This window comes from Lagenorhynchus albirostris, chromosome 4, assembly GCF_949774975.1.
Source record: "Lagenorhynchus albirostris chromosome 4, mLagAlb1.1, whole genome shotgun sequence".
Lineage (NCBI taxonomy): Eukaryota > Metazoa > Chordata > Mammalia > Artiodactyla > Delphinidae > Lagenorhynchus > Lagenorhynchus albirostris.
Genome location: NC_083098.1, coordinates 128,596,447 through 128,617,921, shown reverse-complemented (window position 1 = coordinate 128,617,921; position 21,475 = coordinate 128,596,447). Strand labels below are relative to the sequence as shown.

The 21,475-nt window shown below is 40.2% G+C and overlaps 1 protein-coding gene across 1 annotated transcript in view; it reads left to right on the top strand.

Moving 5' to 3' along the window:
* The first annotated feature begins 4 nt into the window (after positions 1-4).
* ANXA5 (annexin A5) overlaps positions 5-21,475 on the top strand; it is a 31,743-nt gene continuing 10,272 nt past the window's right edge. The window contains exons 1-6 of the mRNA XM_060148660.1: positions 5-113; positions 299-346; positions 14,109-14,193; positions 15,502-15,596; positions 16,765-16,878; positions 18,854-18,944. Coding sequence (XP_060004643.1) covers positions 338-346; positions 14,109-14,193; positions 15,502-15,596; positions 16,765-16,878; positions 18,854-18,944 — 394 coding nt within the window. The 5' untranslated portion in view covers positions 5-113; positions 299-337. The remainder of the gene's footprint in view (positions 114-298; positions 347-14,108; positions 14,194-15,501; positions 15,597-16,764; positions 16,879-18,853; positions 18,945-21,475) is intronic.

Below are 21,475 nucleotides of genomic sequence, written 5' to 3'. Positions count from 1 at the left end.
GCCGATGCCGCTTCCGTTGCCTGGAATCCCCAGAAAGCAGCTGCCTGGAGCGTTCTCTGCCCGCGTCTCTGCCAGCCCTCTGCGCCGCCGCTCTCCCGGAGGTTCAGGTCTGGGTGAGTGAGAGCGCGCCTAGCCCGCCGGGGGCAGCGGGGGCGCCGGGGTGGAGCGGACGCTCGGCGGAGGGCTGTCCCAGGAGCTGCGGAGAGGGCGGGTCTGCGGCGGCGCCCGGGGGGCTGTCTGGACGCCGCGGCGGCGAAGTCCCGCTCGCTGAACCCGCCATCTCTCTCTTCTCTTGCAGTCCTGCATCAGTCACCTTCTCCTGACCTGGGCAGTCGCCATGGCACAGGTAAGACCGTGCGCCCCCGCGCAGCGCTCGGATTTACGAACTTTGTAAACTGTTCAGGAGTTCTAGAATTTGTTGGAAAGCCAGAAGAGTTTAGGAGTAAACTGAATCTGTCTTCGGGAATTTCTTACACTTTCTGTTTCCCCTTTGTTCCCCTTCCTAGGGAGCGCCCGCCCGAACCTGCTCCCACCTGGCGCTGCAGCGCAGCCGCCGGTGACGTGGCCGGATTTGGGGGGCGCTCCCTCTTCGTGAGTGAATGTGTAAAAGGGAGCCTTCCTAAAAATCCAGAGAGTGGCTGAAATTAGAACCAGAGCAAGTACAACTCCTTGTGGTCATGTGAAGCGAACGCATTTCTTTTTTTCTTTTCTTAGCTTTATTTATTTATTTCGCCAAGTTTCCTGTATTTGAATACTATGAGTGGGCGTTGGCTTTTTCCAGTAGAGTTGTAGTGGAGCTTTTTCCAGTCGCTCAACCCAGTTTAACTAAAAGGAACATTTCGTCGTTGGCACAGATTTTTTTTCCCCCCCAAGCAAAAAGATTAAACCGAAGAGCTGCTTTTCCTAAGTAACGAACTCGCGGAACGAGTTATGAATTGAATCTGCCTTGGGACTGTTTCAGAATTTGATTACCTAATAACGGCTTTCTTTGCTGTTCTTAACATTTATCAAAAATGTAGGGAAGAGACAATCATTTAATTTATATAGCACTCTTTAAAAATTGACCGTGTTGTACAATCTTTTGTGAATAAAATATCGGTGCTTACGACAGCTCCACCCCGAAACTAATTTTACAAGATCTCATCGATCTAACTGGCTTGTCAGAGTCCAGAAACTTTTTTTAAACAAGTGGTTCAACTCAAACAATGCCCTCTTTCATGTATAGTTCACTTAAAAAAAATCAGATTGACTTATCAAAATTGAATAAGGTTTCATGATCCTTTCCAAGACAAGATGGGAGGATTAAGAGGAGTTGGTAATTTTATTAAATTTATACAGTACTTCCATTCTTACTTCCTCTTTTGCACTTAAGAAGTGTTACAAAAAACCAGGTCTCATATTACTTCAAGTGGAAACTTCGGTTTAGATTCTTCAACATATAAAAGGATACTTTTATATGGAATTAACTTTGCTGAGCATTATTTTTCCAATCTTGATATGCTGGTGTGGTGATGTAAATGATGATTTCGCAAGCATTAAAGAATAATTCTCTTTATCCTAGCTCTTTTGGCTGTTTCTCTTTTGTAAATTTACCCAGTGATTTCTGAAGTTTTTCAATCAGTTCCTTTAATTATGTAGACTCTACCCAAGATAGCATAAGTGAACACATTTCCCCAAATGTGGACATTGATAATTTCAAAGGATGAAAATAGTGTAAAAGCCCTTATATATACAAAACCTGGGAGAATGGTGGCTTGTATTATAGAATTTTGTACATGACCGCTATTACAATATAACCAGGACTGTTTTCTATCCAAGCCACAGTTTTTAGTTATCATAAAGGTTACAAGTACTATTAAGAAAGATAGTGTTGAATTTTACACTAGCTTTGTTATTAGTTATCCTTGGAAACCATGGAAGTAAAACATTTTGTTAAATATTTAATATTAAGGTGAAGTTTTGTTGGCTTTATACTTACATTTGATGGTGTGCAGAATGCCTACATTATGGAATTGCACTTTTACTGTCTAAAATTTCCTTTGGACCCCAGTGTAAGCTGAAGTACTTCAGTGTTGGGTTTCAAACAGTTTCCATGGTAGTACCTTTTGTTGACGTGCGGTATGGGCTTCCACTCTCTGGCCATCTGTAGAGTAATGGCATCATGGCTGACTCTTAGAGGTGCACATTCTGGCAATTTAAAATATGTTGTTAAATATTAATGTCTTTTATTTAATGAAAAGTGAAAATATAGCCTGCCGCAACAGTGATTCTTCATGTTTATGAGCTACATCTTCCATACCAGTGGTTTTCTCTTCTTACTTAACATTGGGACCACCCTGCAGATAACAGTTTGCAGATATCCAGGAATCAATTATCGCATATGTAGATCACGGGCACGACTGTCTTATTACAAATTTGATTGATCTTTGACAGATACATTGGAGTTTCTTTTTTTATGTAAACAAATATTATTAGGTATATTTTACACTCTTATGAATATTTATATTAATATATTTATAAGTAAATTATACATTATATTGTAATGAATGTACTTCATGTCAATGCTGCTCTTTTTTAAAATTTTTTTAAATTTATTTTTTGGCTGCGTTGGGTCTTCGTTGCTGTGCACTGCACTTTCTTTGGTTGCAGCGAGCTGGGGCTACTCTTCATTGCGGTGCGTGGGCTCTAGGCATGCGGGCTTCAGTAGTTGTGGCATGTGGGCTCAGTAGTTGTGGCTTGCGGGCTCTAGAGCACAGGCTCAGTAGTTGTGGCGCACGGACTTAGTTGCTCTGCGGCATGTGGGATCTTCCCGGACCAGGGATCGAACTGTGTCCTCTGCATTGGCAGGCAGATTCTTAACCTGCCTGGCAATACTGGGCAAATATTGGGAACAACATAAAAAGTGACTTATCATGTTAGGTAAATACATTCAGAGTTGGAGGCATTTGTTGGGTACCACTACTTGAGCTCTGCCCTTCTTCTGGTCCTAATTCTTATCCATTAGTATTGAAATATGTGGGATTCAACCAGTTAACGGTTATTTGGAGAGAAATAGTCTAACCTGAGGCTTCCCAGTTTTTCTCAAAGAGAGCACCCTGGTTAACTCTATCTTCTCCATGACATACAAGAATATAAATTACAGATATACCTGCATGTAAACAGTCCCTGGACAGTACTTTTTTTTACAGGTTTGAAACTATTCATTTGAATGGTTTTATATTTATCTGGTTTGAAACCACAGCATCCATGTTATTTTAGCATAAAAGGCTAAATGAGTAATAAATTATGATTATTGGATCAGTAACAAAATCTACTATGTTAAATTTGGGTACAAGCTAGTTGAATATATTTACTAAGGAATAGCCAAAGAGCTGTTAAAATTGCCTGAGTTATCTATATATAGTAAATATTTTTGAATCCCTTCATCTTTTTTCTCTCAACAATCAACTTCTGTTTATGTAAGTGTGAATTTTTCATTAGGTTTTAGGGTCATTTCTTTAATCTGACTTACAGTATTTTGGGTTGGATTTCTTAAATAGGCTTCTGACCTATTTCTCTCCTATAGCTTTACTTGCTTACACAGGTTTGTTTTTTTTTTTTAAATATAAGTATTTGGCTACAGCCAAATTATTTCATAGATATTCTAATTTATTTAAGTATTTGAAAGTACATTGTGTAGTTCTGTGTTCTTTGGTTTGAAAAAATCAAGAGTTGGCTATATTTCATAGACAAATGATCCATTTAATACATTTTAATTCAATTTAAGGCTTTTATGTCTTTAATTTTCTTTAGGATAATGAAACTTTAAAAAATTACATTTTGGGGCTTCTCTGGTGGCGCAGTGGTTGGGAGTCCGCCTACAGATGCAGGGGACACGAGTTCGTAGCCCTGGTCCGGGAAGATCCCACATGCCGTAGAGCGGCTGGGCCCGTAAGCCATGGCTGCTGAGCCTGCGCGTCGGGAGCCTGTGCTCCGCAACGGGAGAGGCCGCGACAGTGAGAGGCCCGCGCACCGCGATGAAGAGTGGCCTCCGCTTGCCGCAACTAGAGAAAGCCCTTGCACAGAAACGAAGACCCAACACAGCCAAAAATAAATAAATAAACAATAAAAATAAAGGAATTCCCTTAAAAAAATTAAAAAAAAAATTACATTTTGGGCAGTCTGAACCTCGTTTAATTTAGAGTGTTGTTTACAAAGATTTAATGTATTCAGGGCATCAGGAATGTCATGAAGCAAAAGCAGGGTACATAATTTTTGACTAGAAACTTCATGAACATCATAGCTATCAGCCTGATACATATTTAAACTGTACAAAATTTGAATAGAAATTGTTTTGGTTGGCTTGAAATCATTGCACTATGATAATTTACAAGGGCCCTGAGCAAGCAGGATCAATATAAATATGGAAATTTGAGATGAGGTTCATTCCAGAGGAGTTGACTGGAGGTTGAGTGCATCTTTTCATGCCATTCACTTTCAGGCCAAATCTCTCTGTAGTGATTCCCTTGGGGGTTCTTAGATCAGGTTACCTGTTTACCCATGGCCTGTGCTGCTTTGGGTTAGTCTTTCTCAGTTCCTCATTCCTTGACTATGGTCTTCATTTTGGTTGCTGAGAAAGAACTACATCACAAGCTGCTTGGCTGCTTTGCAAGCCACTGAGCAATTCATTGGTGTTTAGTAAACCTTAATTCTCTTATCTTGAGCTAGTGCCCCTTGGACACAGTTGGCAAGTTAGTCTGAGGTCCAGTTCTGAAATAAATTTTATTCATACAACCTGTATACGATTCTAAAACTTCACAAATATATCAGTTGATTTTGTTTGTTGTTTGTTTACCAAATTAGTGCTCCTAAGACCTTTTCTTTGTGTTATATGGACCCATCTTTCAGTTTATTGGTTTGTATAATATGTACATCTGTAAGCAATTGATTAATTGAAAGGAATACATATTCCGGTTAGTATCATTTTCTTTGGACTCCAGTTCCTAACTGTTCTCTTTACTTTGTCATTCATGCATACATTCATGAATGTTTGAAGCTTTTGAGTTCCTACTATGTGTCAGGTATTATTAGACATGGGAAATAAAAAGGGAAATGGAGCTAAGATTTATTGATACAACAGGTGCATTGCCAAGTCCTTTTTATGCATTATTTAGTGCTCATAATACAGTTTTGGAAATAAACATTACTATTTCAGTTTCACAGAAGAGGAAATTGAGGTAACTTAGCCGACGTTAGTCATATGGGACAAAGGAGGAAAGGCATGATATGTAGAGGCAACAGGAGCAAAACTACACGCTCGGGGGTGTAAAGGAGTTTGGCGGGGCCAGGAGCTGCAGGCAGTCTGGTCTTGCTGGCGTGAAGCTGCAGGCAGTTGGGGAGATGGAGCCCTGCCTCGGAAAGGGGAGCCGGAGCTAAAGAATATGAGCCATTTTGTAGGTAATGGAGAGCTACCAGAGAGTCATTAGTTGGGGCATGCCATGGTCAGATTTGTGTGTAACAAAGATAGCCCCGGGGCCAATGTGATACTGTGCTTCTGGGGGCTGCAGAGGCGGGATGGTGGTGTGGGAGTTGAAGAGGGGAGAGGGAAGCGGGACATTGGCAGACTACTTACTTGGGCATCTGTTGCTGTAATCCCGGTGAATCTTAAGGGCTTAAACTAGGCAGTAGCTGGGACTTTAGATAGGAGGGGACTGTAGGAGAGAGTGGGCAAATTGGATGCATGAGTGAGTGGGAGTTGGTGAAGGGCCAGGTTAAGGTAAAGATGAGCGGCTTCCTTGATGGAGTGGTTTGAGAAAGGAATGCAGGTTGGAGGTGGGAGAAAAGCAGAGTTAGTAGATTTGTTGAATTTGAGTTCTTTATAAAACATTTAGGTGGTGCTATCTAGTACACAGCAGAGTGTATGTGGTCTTTAAATCTATTTTCATCTCTATAGGTCATCCATTTGATTATGTATTATCTATCTCTTCCTACAACTAAAGATTTGAAGCTAACTTATTTCTTCCCTTTGTCTAGGACCAGCCAAGTTCATTAGATTTCTGTCTCTCATTTAGATGCAAAAGGAAGTAAAGTTGTGAATCGATGCACACTCTTCTCTAATATGGGAAATCTGTAAACTTGATTGTTTTCTGAAGCATCGATGTGAATGAATTGGTTAGTGAAATAGCTTTTCACGTGCTATGTGCAAAATGGCCAATTCAACAACTAGGTAAAATAGCCCTGTCTTTGGAGGTTAATACATTTGCCCGCTTTACTGACTCAAAGGTATCACCATTATTCACGGACAGTTAAACTTTCCACTTTATTAGTATTTGCCAAGGGAAGGCATTCTTATACTAGCAGGGAGGTAGCCATAGGAGCATTAAAGAAACACAACAAAAATCTAAATAATGTTGACAAAACCTTTATTAAGTTACTAAAAACTTTTCTACCACTGTGCACATAATGTAAACTATTTTATAGTGATGCTTTTTTTCCTTACATCTGACTTTGAGAGGTCAGAGGTAGTTGGATGATGAGACAAAATGGGAAGAAGCAAAAATAAGGAGGATGAAAGGGAAAGGAAGTTATGTGAAAGTTAGCAAAAGTTATAGACCAGTTTGAATTTGAGGCTTTGAACTATAATTTTCACCTCTTTTGATGGGATTGAGCAACAGTGAAGATTAGGACTTGAGATCTTATTTCTGACGCCTCATGGTATGTGTTTGTGCCCCTCGGTCCTCTTGGAGGTTCTAGTTTCTTCTGATATTTAATTTACTTTGCATCTCAAATCACAATCGTGTTTCCCTGGCTTTTTCCTCCTTTCTTGCTCATCTCATTTCTTTCCTAGTACAGTGATTTTCAATTTTTTTTTCTTTGCTGATCAGTGGGACCCATCATCAAAGGAAATATTAATGGGCCTGTTCTGTATTGTGTCCGTCAGATAAGACCTGAACTGCTCTGCCTGGAGAAGGAAGGCAGAACTCTGCCCTTGGCCTCCCCACCCAGCCCTTTCTTGGGGGAGGGGGGGAAAGACTTTTTGCGAAACCTGAGCCTCAGAAGAACCGTAGGTAAAAACCATTGTACAATGGCCATCATCAAAAAATCTAGAAACAATAAATGCTGGAGAGGGTGTGGAGAAAAGCGAACCCTCTTGCGCTGCTGGTGGGAATGTGAATTGGTACAGCCACTATGGAGAACAGTATGGAGGTTCCTTAAAAAATTACAAATAGTACTACCATATGACCCAGCAATCCCACTACTGGGCATATACCCTGAGAAAACCATAATTCAAAAAGAGTCATGTACTACAATGTTCATTGCAGCTCAATTTACAATAGCCAGGAGATGGAAGCAACCTAAGTGTCCATCATCAGATGAATGGATAAAGAAGATGTGGCACATATATACAATGGAATGTTACTCAGCCATAAAAAGAAACGAAATTGAGTTATTTGTAGTGAGGTGGATGGACCTAGAGTCTGTCATACAGAGTGAAGTAAGTCAGAAAGAGAAAGACAAATACCGTATGCTAACACATATATATGGAATCTAAGAAAAAAAAATGTCATGAAGTACCTAGGGGTAAGACGGGAATAAAGCCACAGACCTACTAGAGAATGGACTTGAGGATATGGGGAGGGGGAAGGGTAAGCTGGGACAAAGTGAGAGAGTGGCATGGACATACATACACTACCAAACATAAAATAGATAGCTAGTGGGAAGCAGCCGCATAGCACAGGGAGATCAGCTCGGTGCTTTGTGACCACCTACAGGGGTGGGATAGGGAGGGTGGGAGGGAGGGAGACGCAAGAGGGAGGAGATATGGGGATATATGTATATGTATAACTGATTCACTTTGTTATAAAGCAGAAACTAACACACCATTGTGAAGCAATTATACTCCAATAAAGATGTAAAAAAATTAACAATAATAAACGCTTTACATGTTAATATTAAAAACAAACCATTGTACAGCTGCTCAGCTGTAGTGTTTTGCTTAATGATTTCTGGCTCTTAGTTAGTAGTATGTGGAATGGTGGGAGCTGTTTAGGTGTTGATTTTATTGAACTGGATGACAAATTTAAAGAGGGTTTAATTCTCCTCTTAAAATGTTCCAGACCAGGTGATGTTTTCTCATCTTTAAATTTGAAGTGTTATTTCTGTATTATTTTCCTGTGCATTTAAATTCTGTGTCTAGAAAAGCAGCTCTTCACTTGTGTTTTGGTTTAATTTGATTCGTTTTATTTTGGCATAACTAGTCTTTGCAGGCAAAGAACTTTTTCATTTAAAGCAAACAAGTGAAAAAAGCCAACAAAATTATAGAGCCAAAAGAATGGATAATTTTGAAGTTGAGAGTTAACAGACCGAATTATATGTTTTGGCCACGTACTGTCTGAGCATATATAATAATTCCCTTGGTACGGCTCAGGTGGCAGAGGATTGAGGTAAATGAGGGTGAACTGAGGCTGGGTGAAGGGAACAGTAGCTACTTACGGTTGGAATTCATCTGGGGAAGGTGTACTTGTTGAACACCTTGAGGCCAGTGGCAAAGATGGGAAGCAGGGGAAGCCCTCTCTGTGAGTCATGTAGAGTCCCATTTGCCCAGTGTAGATGGTTTTGAGTGGGTGGGGATGGAGCTTGGACAGGATGTCCAAACAAGGGTTCTCTCTGTGTGAGTCATGTCCTGCGATTCACATCTGCTCCCTTACTAGCGCTACATGGCTTTGCTAGCTTTCACAATGACTGATCAAATGGAAATGTAGCAAGAATGTTTCCCAATCTTTAGAAAGCTCTCAAAAATACAATCAGCAGTTATGCCTTCTTCACAGTAACTGAGACTCAAGGATACTTCTCTTCTTTCCATTGTTCACCTCATTTCCTTCAGGCTCAGGGGTCAGATGTCTCTTCTCTTTAAGGCAAATTCCTCCTGTCTCCTCTGTTCTTAACCTTTTCGCTGTTTCTCTATCTACTAGAAACTTCTTCAGAGCCTATAAACTGGAAAAAGTATTTTTAAAGTGTGTGTTTTTTTTTACGTATTAAAAAAAAAAAAGCCTGTTTGTAAAATGGGAGTTCACAGAGATGCCCTGCCTCTCAGTTCACTCTTCAGTGTCCTCCAATCAGGCTTTTTACCGCCGCCCAAAGACCTCCTAGTTGCCAAATCCAGTGGACCCTTTTCCATCTTCCCGCTTACTTGATTGCCCTATGGTTCGGGCACTGCCTGTTCTTCCTTTCCTTGGAATATTTTTCTCCTTTGTCTTCCATTCCATCACCTTCTTTGGATTTTCTTTTTGCCTTTGGGAGGCTGTGTAGAGCCCACAGTTAAGAGCCCACAGTCCCATGGCCTGTGTTCAGGTGCCGGCTCTGCTACTTGCTTGGGTCACCTGGGTGATTCGCCAAACCTTTCTAAGCCAGTGTGTTTCTTTATCTGGAAAATGGGGTTTCACTGAGGTGGTCCATGTGAAGCTCTGAGCTCATTGCCGCCCTTAGCTGATATTAGCTGCCATTCCGATTGTAGGTGACCTTCCCTCCTCCAGCTCTTCTTTCCATTCCATTAATATTGCCTTTCGTGAAGCCTCCTCCCACAGCTCTAGTTCTCACTTATGTGCCCCAGTAACTGACAAGCCTGCTTCTCTTTCAGTATGTGGAGAAGTGCAAAACCAGCCACCCTGTTCCTTATCCAAAAAATGAATCATCCTCAGTGGTTTCCTTCTGCCTTGGCCCTGTTCCTGTCTGCCTTTTCCTTTCCATTTCCACTGCTCCTGACTTAGATCAGGTCCTTTTTATCCTTCTTATGTTTAGTAGTTTTTAAAACAGTCTTTCTGTCTCCGCACGTGCACAGTTCTGTCCTTGTGTCTCCACTGCTGCCCTAGTGATATTACTGTGCAGAGCCTACCTTGTTCCTTGCCTGCTTGCTTAAACGCCCTCCAAGGGCTTCCTGTGCCAGCCGGGTGAAGGCTGCTCTTCCCAGCCTGGCTCCCAGCTGTCCTCGCTCCCCACTGTGACCTTCCCCTTGTTTTTCTATCCAATCTTACCGCTTGCTCTAGTCTGTTGAAATACTTAACCCTTTGTCCAAAGCACCACATTGTTTCCTTCTTCCATGTTTTTAATCCGTACTGAAATCGCTGCCTGCCCTTTTCTACTTTGCTGAGCCAGCCTGGCAAAATTACAGGCAACTTTCAAGACATTTTGGGGAAGTTTCTCTGATTTCTTTTCTTTCCACTCCTCCTGTCTCAGTCCCTCCTTTATGTGCTCATATTACCCTGAGGAAACCTCTGTGTGTATATACTCTACTGCGCTTGATTACTTACATGCCTATCATTTTCTCCTGACTGAAGAGATCTTGACTTTTTCCTAGTGATTAGTACAATACTTGGCAGTGGAAGGCATTCAGAAAATGGCTGTTGAGTGAATAGATAAGCAGACAGGTGAGCTAAGTCATTCAAGTTCTCACAGTGAGAGAACCCATGGTATTTGTTCATGTTTATGATGATACTGATGGTGTCTTCCTCATCAATCTGAAGTGGTCTTACTAAACAGAAAGGAACTGCAGTTTGCCTTGAGAGAAATAACTTTCCTAACCCATACCGATTTTGAAGGGCCATCTCCTCAAATCTTACCAGTTTCTCTCCCAACCTATTGCTCCTTTTAATTATGTTGAGCCATTTGAAGCTGCTGGTATTCAACCATTCACTTTCATATGGTCAAGCTATAGAACAAATGGCAGGGAGTTTATTGGCCCTTATTGCATCTGTGCTTTTTAGATAGGGTGGAAATGGAGACTAGCCTGGCTTTGGGTGGATTTCTCAAAGGGTTCTGAACCCACTTCTAATGTGGGGTGTGGTTTCCACACACCAACAAGCAGTTCTCCTGTACCAGATGGGTGTCTTGCTCTTCAACTCAGTTCTGCCATTGTCTGCTGCAGGTAGCATCAGCTCAGCCCACAGGTTGAGGGCTCAGTTCTGCAAGACCACCCCTCTTCATACTCCCACCCCCATTTCAGACGCCAGTTGCAAGGCCAGATTGTCGCCTCTGATTCTGACTGACTGGCTATAGATAGGAGTTTCCAGTGACCCCATCATTGGCTCACAGAACTCAGAGAAACATTTTACTTACTAGATCACTGGTTTATTATAAAAGGACACAACTCAGGATCAGCCAGATGGAAGAGATGCGTAGGGCAAGGTGTGTGGGAAGGGGCAGGGAGCTTCGGGGCCCACTCCGAGTGAGCCACTGTCCCTACAACGCCATGTGTTCACCAGCCTGGAAGCTCTCCAAACCGTGTCCTTTTGGATCTTATGGCGGCTTCATTACATAGGCATGATTGATTAAATCATTGGCCATTGGTGATTGAACTCGATCTCCAGCCCCTCTCTCTTCCCTGAGGTGGGGTTGTGGGTGTGGGACTGAAAGTTCCAACCCTCTAATCACATGGTTGTTTCCCCAGGCAAGCAGCCCCCAAACCCCCATCCTTAGATGCTTCCCAAAAGTCACCTCATTAACAAAGTCAGGTGTGATTGAAGGGGGTTTGCTATGAATATCAAGCTCTTATCATTATGAAATCTATCACTCTTATCATCTGGGAATTCCAAGGGTTTTAGGAGGTCTGTGCAGGAAATGGGGACAAAGACCAAATATATATGTTTCCTATTATAAATCACAGTATCGCATTTTCCCACTTAGTAGAATGAAGAGCTCTGGCTTAGTTTCATGACCTCCCCACGAGATAAGTGAGGCTTCCCTGCCCCTCCTTTTCCTACTTGGCCACAATCTTTTGTTTGGCTGTGCGTGGGGGGGGGGGTGGTGGCTTGAGGGGATGAAAGCTGCTACCAGTCAACACTCTGGGGCTGGGAGATGAAACTGGGAAAAAACACCTCTTTTCTTGGATTGTATGCTTTTGGCCACATAATTACAACACTAAGGTTTTCCTGTAGGTTCTCTCAAGGCTGACTCTGTTCAGAGGAAAGAAGAGTCTTTCTTCTTTCCTTGAACAAGAGGAGACTATTGTTAAAGAAAAAATTATTCTCGTACTTGTTAAATGGTAAAGAAGACTTTCAAAGACTTTCAAAACTGCAGTAAAGGTCATGCCTATTGCAGTGGAAGAGAAGAGATTGGGTTCAAGTCCAAGTATAGCAAAGGCAGCTGGGAACTTACAACCAGTGAGCAGGATGAAGGGGGTCAGTGGATGGAAAGTTACTAAGAGGAGACATTAAGGGTAGAGGGATTCTTGCTGAACTGGCCTAATAGGATTCTTGCTTAAGGCAGCCCATGGATTTATACATCAAAGATGGAGGATGAGGAACTTGAACAGATATTAAGGTTTGCGGGATTCTCTGTAAACTGACTTTAGCAGGATTCGTGCTACAACTGGGCTTGGCAGGCTAGAGACCAGTCCTAGTCAAAAAGTGTGCTCTGAGGAGCCTGTCTGAAGTTTGGTCAAGGAGAGAGTCTGTCTCCTGGAGCCCTGAGTGCTACTTTTTCAGGAGGCGGAATGCAGTGCCACTGAAGAGAGGTCTCAGAGCTGACCTCTGGTGCTTTGTCCCATGCAAGTTCTTCCCCATGGATATGTCTCTCTGTTGTCTTTTTTTTTTTTTTTTTTTAATGTGGTTGGTGTTAAGATACTGTAGGCAAATGCAGCAGTTGGATGTTAAGGTGGAAGAGAAATTTTTTTCCTTGTAGGTGATCGTGCTTCCATGCATTCATAATAAAACAGAAGCGATCGTAAACCAGACAAGTCTTCTCAGCCCCCAACCCTTATAGCTGTTTATTTCTCAGTTTTGGATGGAACCTTGACAGGAGTTGTGAGGTACTTCAGGAACATTTATTGGTAAAAATAAATCCTGGGAGCCTCCCTTTATCATAAGATAAAAATTTATGGCTCCGTATTAATAAAGCTTTCTGATTCTAAAGATCTATTGATATTACAAACAGTTTTTGGAGGTATTAAAATATTTGGATGATTAAAAGTACTATATATGATAACATAAAATAAGAACTCTTGCAAACAGTATCTTCTAATATATCTTGAAAAGTTCTAAATTCAGAAATTTGTATTCTTCTGGCACATGAACTACTGAAAATCTTTTCAGGTTTTGCCAGGTTATCTTAAAATCCCTAAATAAGTATAAGGAAACAGGACTAGATTTATTAAGAGCATTGCTTAGAGTTCAGTGCCTAGGGTAAGGCCTCAAGTTGTTTTTTTTTTTTAACATCTTTATTGGCGCATAATTGCTCTACAATGGTGTGTTAGTTTCTGCTTTATAACAAAGTGAATCAGCTATACACATACATATATCCCCATATCCCCTCCCTCTTGCGTCTCCCTCCCTCCCACCCTCCCTATCCCACCCCTGTAGGTGGTCACAAAGCACCGAGCTGATCTCCCTGTGCTATGCGGCTGCTTCCCACTAGCTATCTATTTTACGTTTGGTAGTGTATATATGTCCATGTCACTCTCTCACTTCGTCCCAGCTTACCCTTCCCCCTCTCTGTATCCTGAAGTCCATTCTCTAGTAGGTCTGTGTCTTTATTCCCATCTTGCCCCTTGGTTCTTCATGACCACTTTTTTTTTTTTTTAAGATTCCATATATATGTGTTAGCATACCGTATTTATTTTTCTCTTTCTGACTTACTTCACTCTGTATGACAGACTCTAGGTCCATCCACCTCACTACAGATAACTCAATTTTGTTTCTTTTTATGGCTGAGTAATATTCCATTGTATATATGTGCCACAAAAGGCCTCAAATTTTAATACAGGCTCAGCATGCTCCCAGATCAAAGTGGCGAGAGGCTTAACGGGAATGAAGCCTGCAAGGAAGTGCCCTCCGTGAACCAGGAGGTGCTGGTGGAGCTTGATCACTGGGGCGATGCCTGAAGGAAGAGGGCCTTGGAAGCCAGCCTTCCTGCTAATGGTATCGCGGGTGGGCCAGGAGAGCTCGTGCACTGAATTGGTGCACTGCTAATCCACATTGTAATGGTCTGTTTCCCATTTCAAATGGGGTTATATTGATATATCTTATCAAATGATAAGTTTATGTAAAGTCTGAACATGAAACAGAGCAAGCAGCTTACTGTTTATGTTTATTGTAGTAGTCATGCTGTGAATAATATTGCTGTTTTTCCTGTGTCAGGCGCTCAGAGGCACTGTGACTGACTTCCCTGGATTTGATGAGCGGGCCGATGCAGAAACTCTTCGGAAGGCCATGAAAGGCCTGGGTAAATTCAGCCTTCTTTTTGTTCTAAAAAAAAATGTGACATTTGTTTTTCTGAACAAAAAAGTCATTGTTTTACAGTAAGATTAACTTTAGAATATTTTGAGCTGAACATATATAGAGAGAAACATTAAAGGAACAAAAAAAATGACTGACCACCCCTGGTGTTTAGCCTCTAGAACCAAACAGGAGTTAGATTCAGCCTCTTTGCTTTTTTAGCTTTTCAGCTTTACCCATATGGTAGCTGACTGAGTAGACAAACAGACATTCCTGAGGGTGATCAGCTGTGCAGGCTTTTGCTCTCAGTGTCCAATCAGATATCCAGTTCTATCAGTTTCTTACATCCCACTGTCTTCACTTTCTCAGCTTTCCTTTTTTGCAGTTTAAAAACCTCTCTCTTCTTGAGGACTTCCACATATAATTAATCCTCCTGTCCTCGGGCTCCTTCTGTACCAGTGTCCATGTGAAGGGATTCATCTTCCTCAAACTTGGCTCTGACCCCATCACTCTCCATTCTGAACATCTTGTGAGATTTCCTGTTGTAGCAGGATCAGGTGCAGGCTTTCTGGCCTTGTAAGGCCTTCCCTGGTATTCCAGCCCACCTTGTCGGTCTCAGCGCACATTACTGCCTGATGTGTCCTCTAATCCATCCATGCCAGGTGATCTGCTACTCAGGAAAGCTCTGTATTTTCCTACTGTTGAGCTTTTCCTGGATTCTAAAAGCCTGTCTTTCTTCCTTACATCACTGCCTGTCAAAATCTTTTCATCCTTCAAGACTGTTTTAGGTGGGTGTCACCTTCTCCATGAAGCTTTTCCCAGAACTGTCTTCCGCTGCCTTTCAGCTACGAGAACCTCCTCTGAACCCCATTTAACACCTGGACCTCTCCTGAGGCCCTTGTCACATTCTGCCTTACCTCACAAAAAAAAAATTTGTATTTTTTACCCTAAATTGTTCATAACTTGAAACCAGGGTCTATATCTTTTCTCCTTTCTCAACCCCCTGGAACACCCAACACATCATGCCTTGTGAAGAGCTGTTATTTGAGTAATTATTTGTTGCAGGAAAAGCTAGGTGCACTCAGTTTTTAAAAAGTCAGGAGAATTTTTGCATCTCCTTCACAATGTGTAGGGGTAGTACGTATTGTTGGAAACAATAACATTTTGATATTGTAAATTTTATAGTTTAATAAATTATTTAATAAACTATATTTTATGAGGCAAGGAATTAAAGTGACTGGGGAGCTGGTTACAAAGGTTATTGAGAGAGTGGGCATGTGGGAGCCTGGATGTAATGGTTGGAACATAATTGCAGGCACCGATGAGGAGAGCATCCTGACTCTGCTGACATCCCGCAGTAATGCTCAGCGCCAGGAGATCGCTATGGCTTTTAAAACTCTATTTGGCCGGGTAAGACTGTACTTCATCCCAAGGTGGAATGTGAGAGCAGCTTTCTCTTTTAAGACTAGTTGGAAATCTACTAATATTCTTTTGTAAATATCATTAATCTTATGATTCTGACTTTCCTATTCCTCCTTTTTTCTAGTTTGTTTCTTAGTTATCAGCTGTTGGTTAAAATGCTCACTCAACTTATCCTCATATGATTGTTTTTCCTCACTTGACACTGTATAGGTGCTGAAAGATCCCAATGGGGATAACTGCCCTTCTTTCCTTCTGTGTTTCCCACTCAGGATTGTTGTATTATTTTCCAGGTGTAAACCTGTATTGCAATATGTTTTGCTCTGACACAGTCACACTTGATTCCTTTTGGAGTGATATTTTAATAAATGAGTTTTTAATTCATTGATTTAAATGTTCTTATTTGATTAACAATTCAAAGTGAAAATTAAATTTGTCACTAAATGAATTAGTACAGACATGAAAAACTTAAATGTAGTTTTATTCTGAAATTTTTTGTGCATTATTTCGAGAAACAAATGCAAAGAAAAAAAAAAAGCATGTATTTTAAACACAAATTCTAGTTGCCTGTGTGCTGAAACTGAAATGGATGAGAAATACTGCTTTTATCTTTATAATTATGCAAGTTCCCCATAATAGCAGCTGTCCTGCAGTAGTCAGGGGCATAGTAATGAACATAATCTAATATGTATGTATTAGAATATTACTAGATATGGAGAGAAAAGAAAACATTGTTTTGTTTAGGTACGATAGGCCAAATTTTGTCCTTTGTAAAAATGCATTATGATATTTTGGGGAAATTATTTTTTTGAGATAGACATGTTTCTCGGAAGAGTATTTTTAAAATATTTTAGGCTTATTTTAAAATATTTTAAGATAAATATTTTTTATAAAAAGCATTCATTTTTTTAAAACTCTGAGATTAAGAAAAACATCTTAAAAACAAGTACCTTGACACATGAGTGGCTTTGCTTTAGCTTAAGGTCAGATGTCAAAAGTACATTATTAAAAGGCACAGGGTGTTGTTTAGCTCATGTGTCTTCTACTTGGAGATAGCAATGTAAAGAATTCATTAGAGCAAAGGGCTATCGTTCATATTTAAGAAGAACCTCCTTAAAATTTCTGCATGGTTAACCAATTTATATTTTCTGTGAGTTAGGACCTTCTGGATGACCTGAAATCAGAACTGACTGGAAAATTTGAAAAATTAATTGTGGCTCTGATGAAACCCTCTCGGCTTTACGATGCCTATGAACTGAAGCATGCTCTTAAGGTGAAAGGATGAGTGCGAGGAATATTTCTGTCATGTGTATAATATTATTTTGTGTTGGTAATTACTTATGGTATTTTTATTTATTTATTTTTATTTTATTTATTTTTCATTTTTTTGGAACATATAAATCATCACATCAGTCTATTATAGTCATTAACATGACAATTAGCTGTTTTAACAACTATTTCTTTTTTTAATTTTATTTAACTTTTTTTATACAGCAGGTTATGGTATTTTTATATTAAAACAAATTGAATTATTTCACTGAGGGTTTCTTGAAGGACAAAACTGCGTAGGAGGCAATAAGAAAAGGAGAGAGGAAATGACAAGTGTGTCATTTAGTCTTTTTGTATAGTTAACTCAGTAGTAGTGGGTTTTTAAAATTTTAGTGTATTTTACAGCCTTTTGTACTTTATTTTCATGCTTGTTTTCTAATTTTGAGATATGTTTTTTTTGTTTGTGTTTTTTTTTTGTTTTTTTTTTGGCGGTACGCGGGCCTCTCACAGTTGTGGCCTCTCCCGTTGCGGAGCACAGGCTCCGGACGTGCAGGCTCAGCGGCCATGGCTCACGGGCCCAGCCGCTCTGTGGCATGTGGAATCTTCCTGGACCTGGGCATGAACCCGAGTCCCCTGCATCGGCAGGCAGACTCTCAACCACTGCGCCACCAGGGAAGCCCTGAGATATGTTTTTAAAATGTTACAGATTAGGTATTTTATCTTTTAGTTTAGAAAGTTGCCTGATTAGGGAACAATAATATTGTTAATCGTTTTAGCATAAAAGATGAAGCTTTGGAGAGAATTTTGAGATAAGAAAGATTTTCTAATACCCTTTCCTTCTTTCCTGTACTTCTAAATACTAAAATGAAGCAGCTGGTAAACTTGATATAATTTCATTGTAGCAAGTAACTAGATGTATATTCCCTTGCCTGGTGTTTGCAATGTTGTATAAATGTGATTACATTGAATCATTTGTTTAGACTTATGGGACAGGGAATAACTCAGTCACTAGTAGTTAGGTTTTGAATGGACAAACTGAAATTAACAACAAGGAGATGATGTAGCTCAGGTGGAGGGAGGAGAGGGTTTGTCAAGTTAGGAACCTTTCTGTGCTTCTTCATTTTCCTACAATGATTCTTTGGAATAAATAAAATCTTAGGTTATTGGAAATGGGCATTTTTGCAGCCTTCTGAAATATTAGCAGTGGCTAAAATTCTGCCCGAGCATAAACCTAGTTCTTTCAGTGTTTGATTTTTTGGTAAAGCAACAGAAATATAAGGAAATTAAGGCTTAAATATGCTATCTTTTAAAATTAAGTTCAGCTATGTCATTGCTTGTATCTTCTAATTTAGTAGTGTAGATATGACTTATAATCAGAAAAAGGAAAACCAACTACAATTATTCTTTAAAAATCCAGAAAGCAAGTCCCAATTCCTTTATGCTGATCCAATAACTGATTCCTAATAACCAAGCCATGCTATATTTATTTTTACCTGTGTTGCAGAATTTCCCTGTGATCCATAGAGAACTTAATTTGAGGGCAGGGTTGTTTATGTTTTGAGGTACATATTGTTTAAGTATCAGTGTTCTTCCATGTAAATTTATGTGAAGTTTTCATTTTTACTATTTCAGCCTTTTTATTATTTCCTGTTTCATTAAAATGTTTCCCTTTAAAACTATTTAGAATTAAACTGATAAAATTACAAATTTATGTAATCTGTTATATGTCATATATGTAGACACATTCATACAATAAACATTTTTTTCATTAGGCAAAAAAGGATAAAATTGTCTTTGGAAAGAAAACTAATTTGAAATTTCGTATTTCTATAACTAATAGAACTCATATAGAAAGTGAACGTTATGTTGGATAATATATATATATTTATGCAGTTGGGGTAACATCTGTTCTGGGAACATCACTTTCTTTTTAATCTTATTAACATGTTTTTTTCTATTAAAAATAAATCTCCAAACAGGGAGCTGGGACAAATGAAAAAGTCCTGACAGAAATTATTGCTTCAAGGACACCTGAAGAACTGAGAGCCATAAAGCAAGTTTATGAAGAAGGTAACTGTTTCGAATTACATCTCCCTTCACTTCCGCTGTCACTTTGTCATTTCTCTAAAGGGAATGGAGTTCTTTGGAGTTATAGGAGGGCAGGCCATACGTGATTTCTGGATGAGTGAAGGAATGAGTAAACAAATAAGCAACCATTCAAGCTAGTTTCTCTTTCAGTAGGGAAGAGACTGCCTTTTTCTATACCTATAACTACTTTAGTATTTGTAAGAAACTTCTGTTGAGGATGGGACTTATTTTCATATAGGATTTACAGTCAGTGTTGGGATATACAGGTTGTCTCTTTCACATTACATTTAAGATGTAAGTGGTTTTTCTTCCTTAAAAATTTCAGTTTTATGTTGGTAGAAGTTAAGAATTACTAAAAAGGAAAAGAAACCTTGTCCAAATCAGAGTCGATAATGTCTGAGTAAATGTATGTCATTCTAGCTAAGGGGAGTGCTTGACTACTCTGCATTTTGACTTTCTTTTTGGTGTCTTTTCTTTTGCATTTTAAAATTTTTTTTGTGTGGAAAAAAACCTATATTTCAATCTGAAGCATATCCTGTTAATGGAACCAAGAAAATGTAATAAAAAGTAAAAGTAGGGAGTTCTTTTATCATCAGATTTTCTGTAAAAGACTCTGCCCTCCGCATGACTTAGGAGGATCAGACTGTCCAGATTGTCAGCTCAGTCAACAGACCTCCAAGCCTAGTGCCTGCAACTAGGAAAATGGGTCCCTATCTTGGCATTAGTTGGTTAATCTTAGAAATGACCCTGTAACCCAGCAAGTTAGAATGGTGTGAAATTTATGGCCACTAAACAATTACCTTTTTTTTTTTTTTTTTTGCGGTACGCGGGCCTCTCACTGTTGTGGCCTCTCCCGTTGCGGAGCACAGGCTCCCGACGTGCAGGCCCAGCGGCCATGGCTCACAGGCCCAGCCTGCTCCACGGCATGTGGAATCTTTCCGGACCGGGGCACGAACCCGCGTCCCCTGCATCAGCAGGCGGACTCTCAACCACTGCGCCACCAGGGAAGCCCAACAATTAGCTTTTGAAGCGCTGGAATCTTTCTTGTAGATTTCTGCTCCTCTTTTTGTAGTTGGATAGGACCCAACCACTAAGGCAGAGGTGATACATGTATCTTAGCTGCAGGTGATCACGCTTGAGTTTTTACCTGATATAATATTCACATATCTCCTTCTGGGGCTGTTGACATTGATGAATGAGCCTTTGTGCTGCCGGGTGACAGATGGGGTGCCACAAGAGGTATAGTAACTGTGTGTGGTCCATCCAGTCAGCCGTGCTATTGTGCACTAGCTATGTGTCCAGCAGCGTACTGGCTGTCATGAATGATGCAGGAGATGCACATACAAAGCTCCTGTCCTCAAGGAGTTTGCAATCTATTTAGGGGTGACATGACTTAGAAAAAACTGCAAGAGTTACAGGATAGTAAAGTTCAAACATCGAACATGTTTAATGAAAGAATTCATTCAGAGAAGAGAGGTCATTTTGGCTTTGGATGTCAGCAGAGGCTTCTTCACAGTGCAGTCAGACACTGAGCCAGGGTTTCAAGACTAGATAGGTTTCGAGTGGGTGAAGAAGGCATTTTTGGTCAAGGTCCACCCACTGTCTGCCATGGCATGGAGACCAGTTTGAGAAAAGTATACTGAGGGAACAAAGAGAATGTGACTGTAGTGGAGGGAATGTGCATGTCCATTGTGGAGATAAACTGCATAAGTGCAGTTAGGCTCTGTTACAGATGGTTTTGTATGACTGGATTAGAAGTTTGGACTTGGTTCAAAAGCACTGTAAGCTCCTGAATGGATAGTAGAGTATTAAAGGGACAATTGAGGTCAGGAAGAAGGTTTGAATTAAGAGGCTGATTAGGTAGCTGTGTTGGGAGAGGTAAGCTGGGCAGTTATGGCTCAGCCTAGGCTGGTGGGAGGTATGAGGCAAATCAGAGAGAGGAGAAATATAAATGGATTTGATGGTTGATTATATATAGGTGTTGGAGTAGAGGAAGGAATAAAAAATTCCTTCAGGGTTTTGTATTTGAGCAACTGATTGAAGTAGATATGTATCTCTTTTGTATCTTTAGAAGTGTCAAACTTTTAAACTTTGTCTCCTTTCAAATAACGATGAAATGTTTAAATGCCTTAGAGTAATACCTCCTTTCCTTCAATGGCAGCTGGTTGTGAGACGGTGAAAAGTGCCTGTAGACTCTTGTAGATCCTGGTTTTCCCCTTTGCTGTGGCTTTATGCCTGTCGAATAGCTGGAAATGGAGGGGAGAAGGGCATATTTTAAAATATCACTGCTGTCTCTCAGAGTTAACTTTATTTGTTGCAGAGGAAAAATATCTTATTAGGAGAAGGAATGGCCATGCCCCAAAGGAAAAAATAACTCAGAATATTTGAGAGTGGAAGACCTTTCGAGATGAATCATGTAAAACATTTGAAAGAAAGGGAAACAAAGTTTAAAATTAAGATTGATTGTATTTTAGAGACTTTCCAGTACCATCATGTATCTGATTAATAACAGA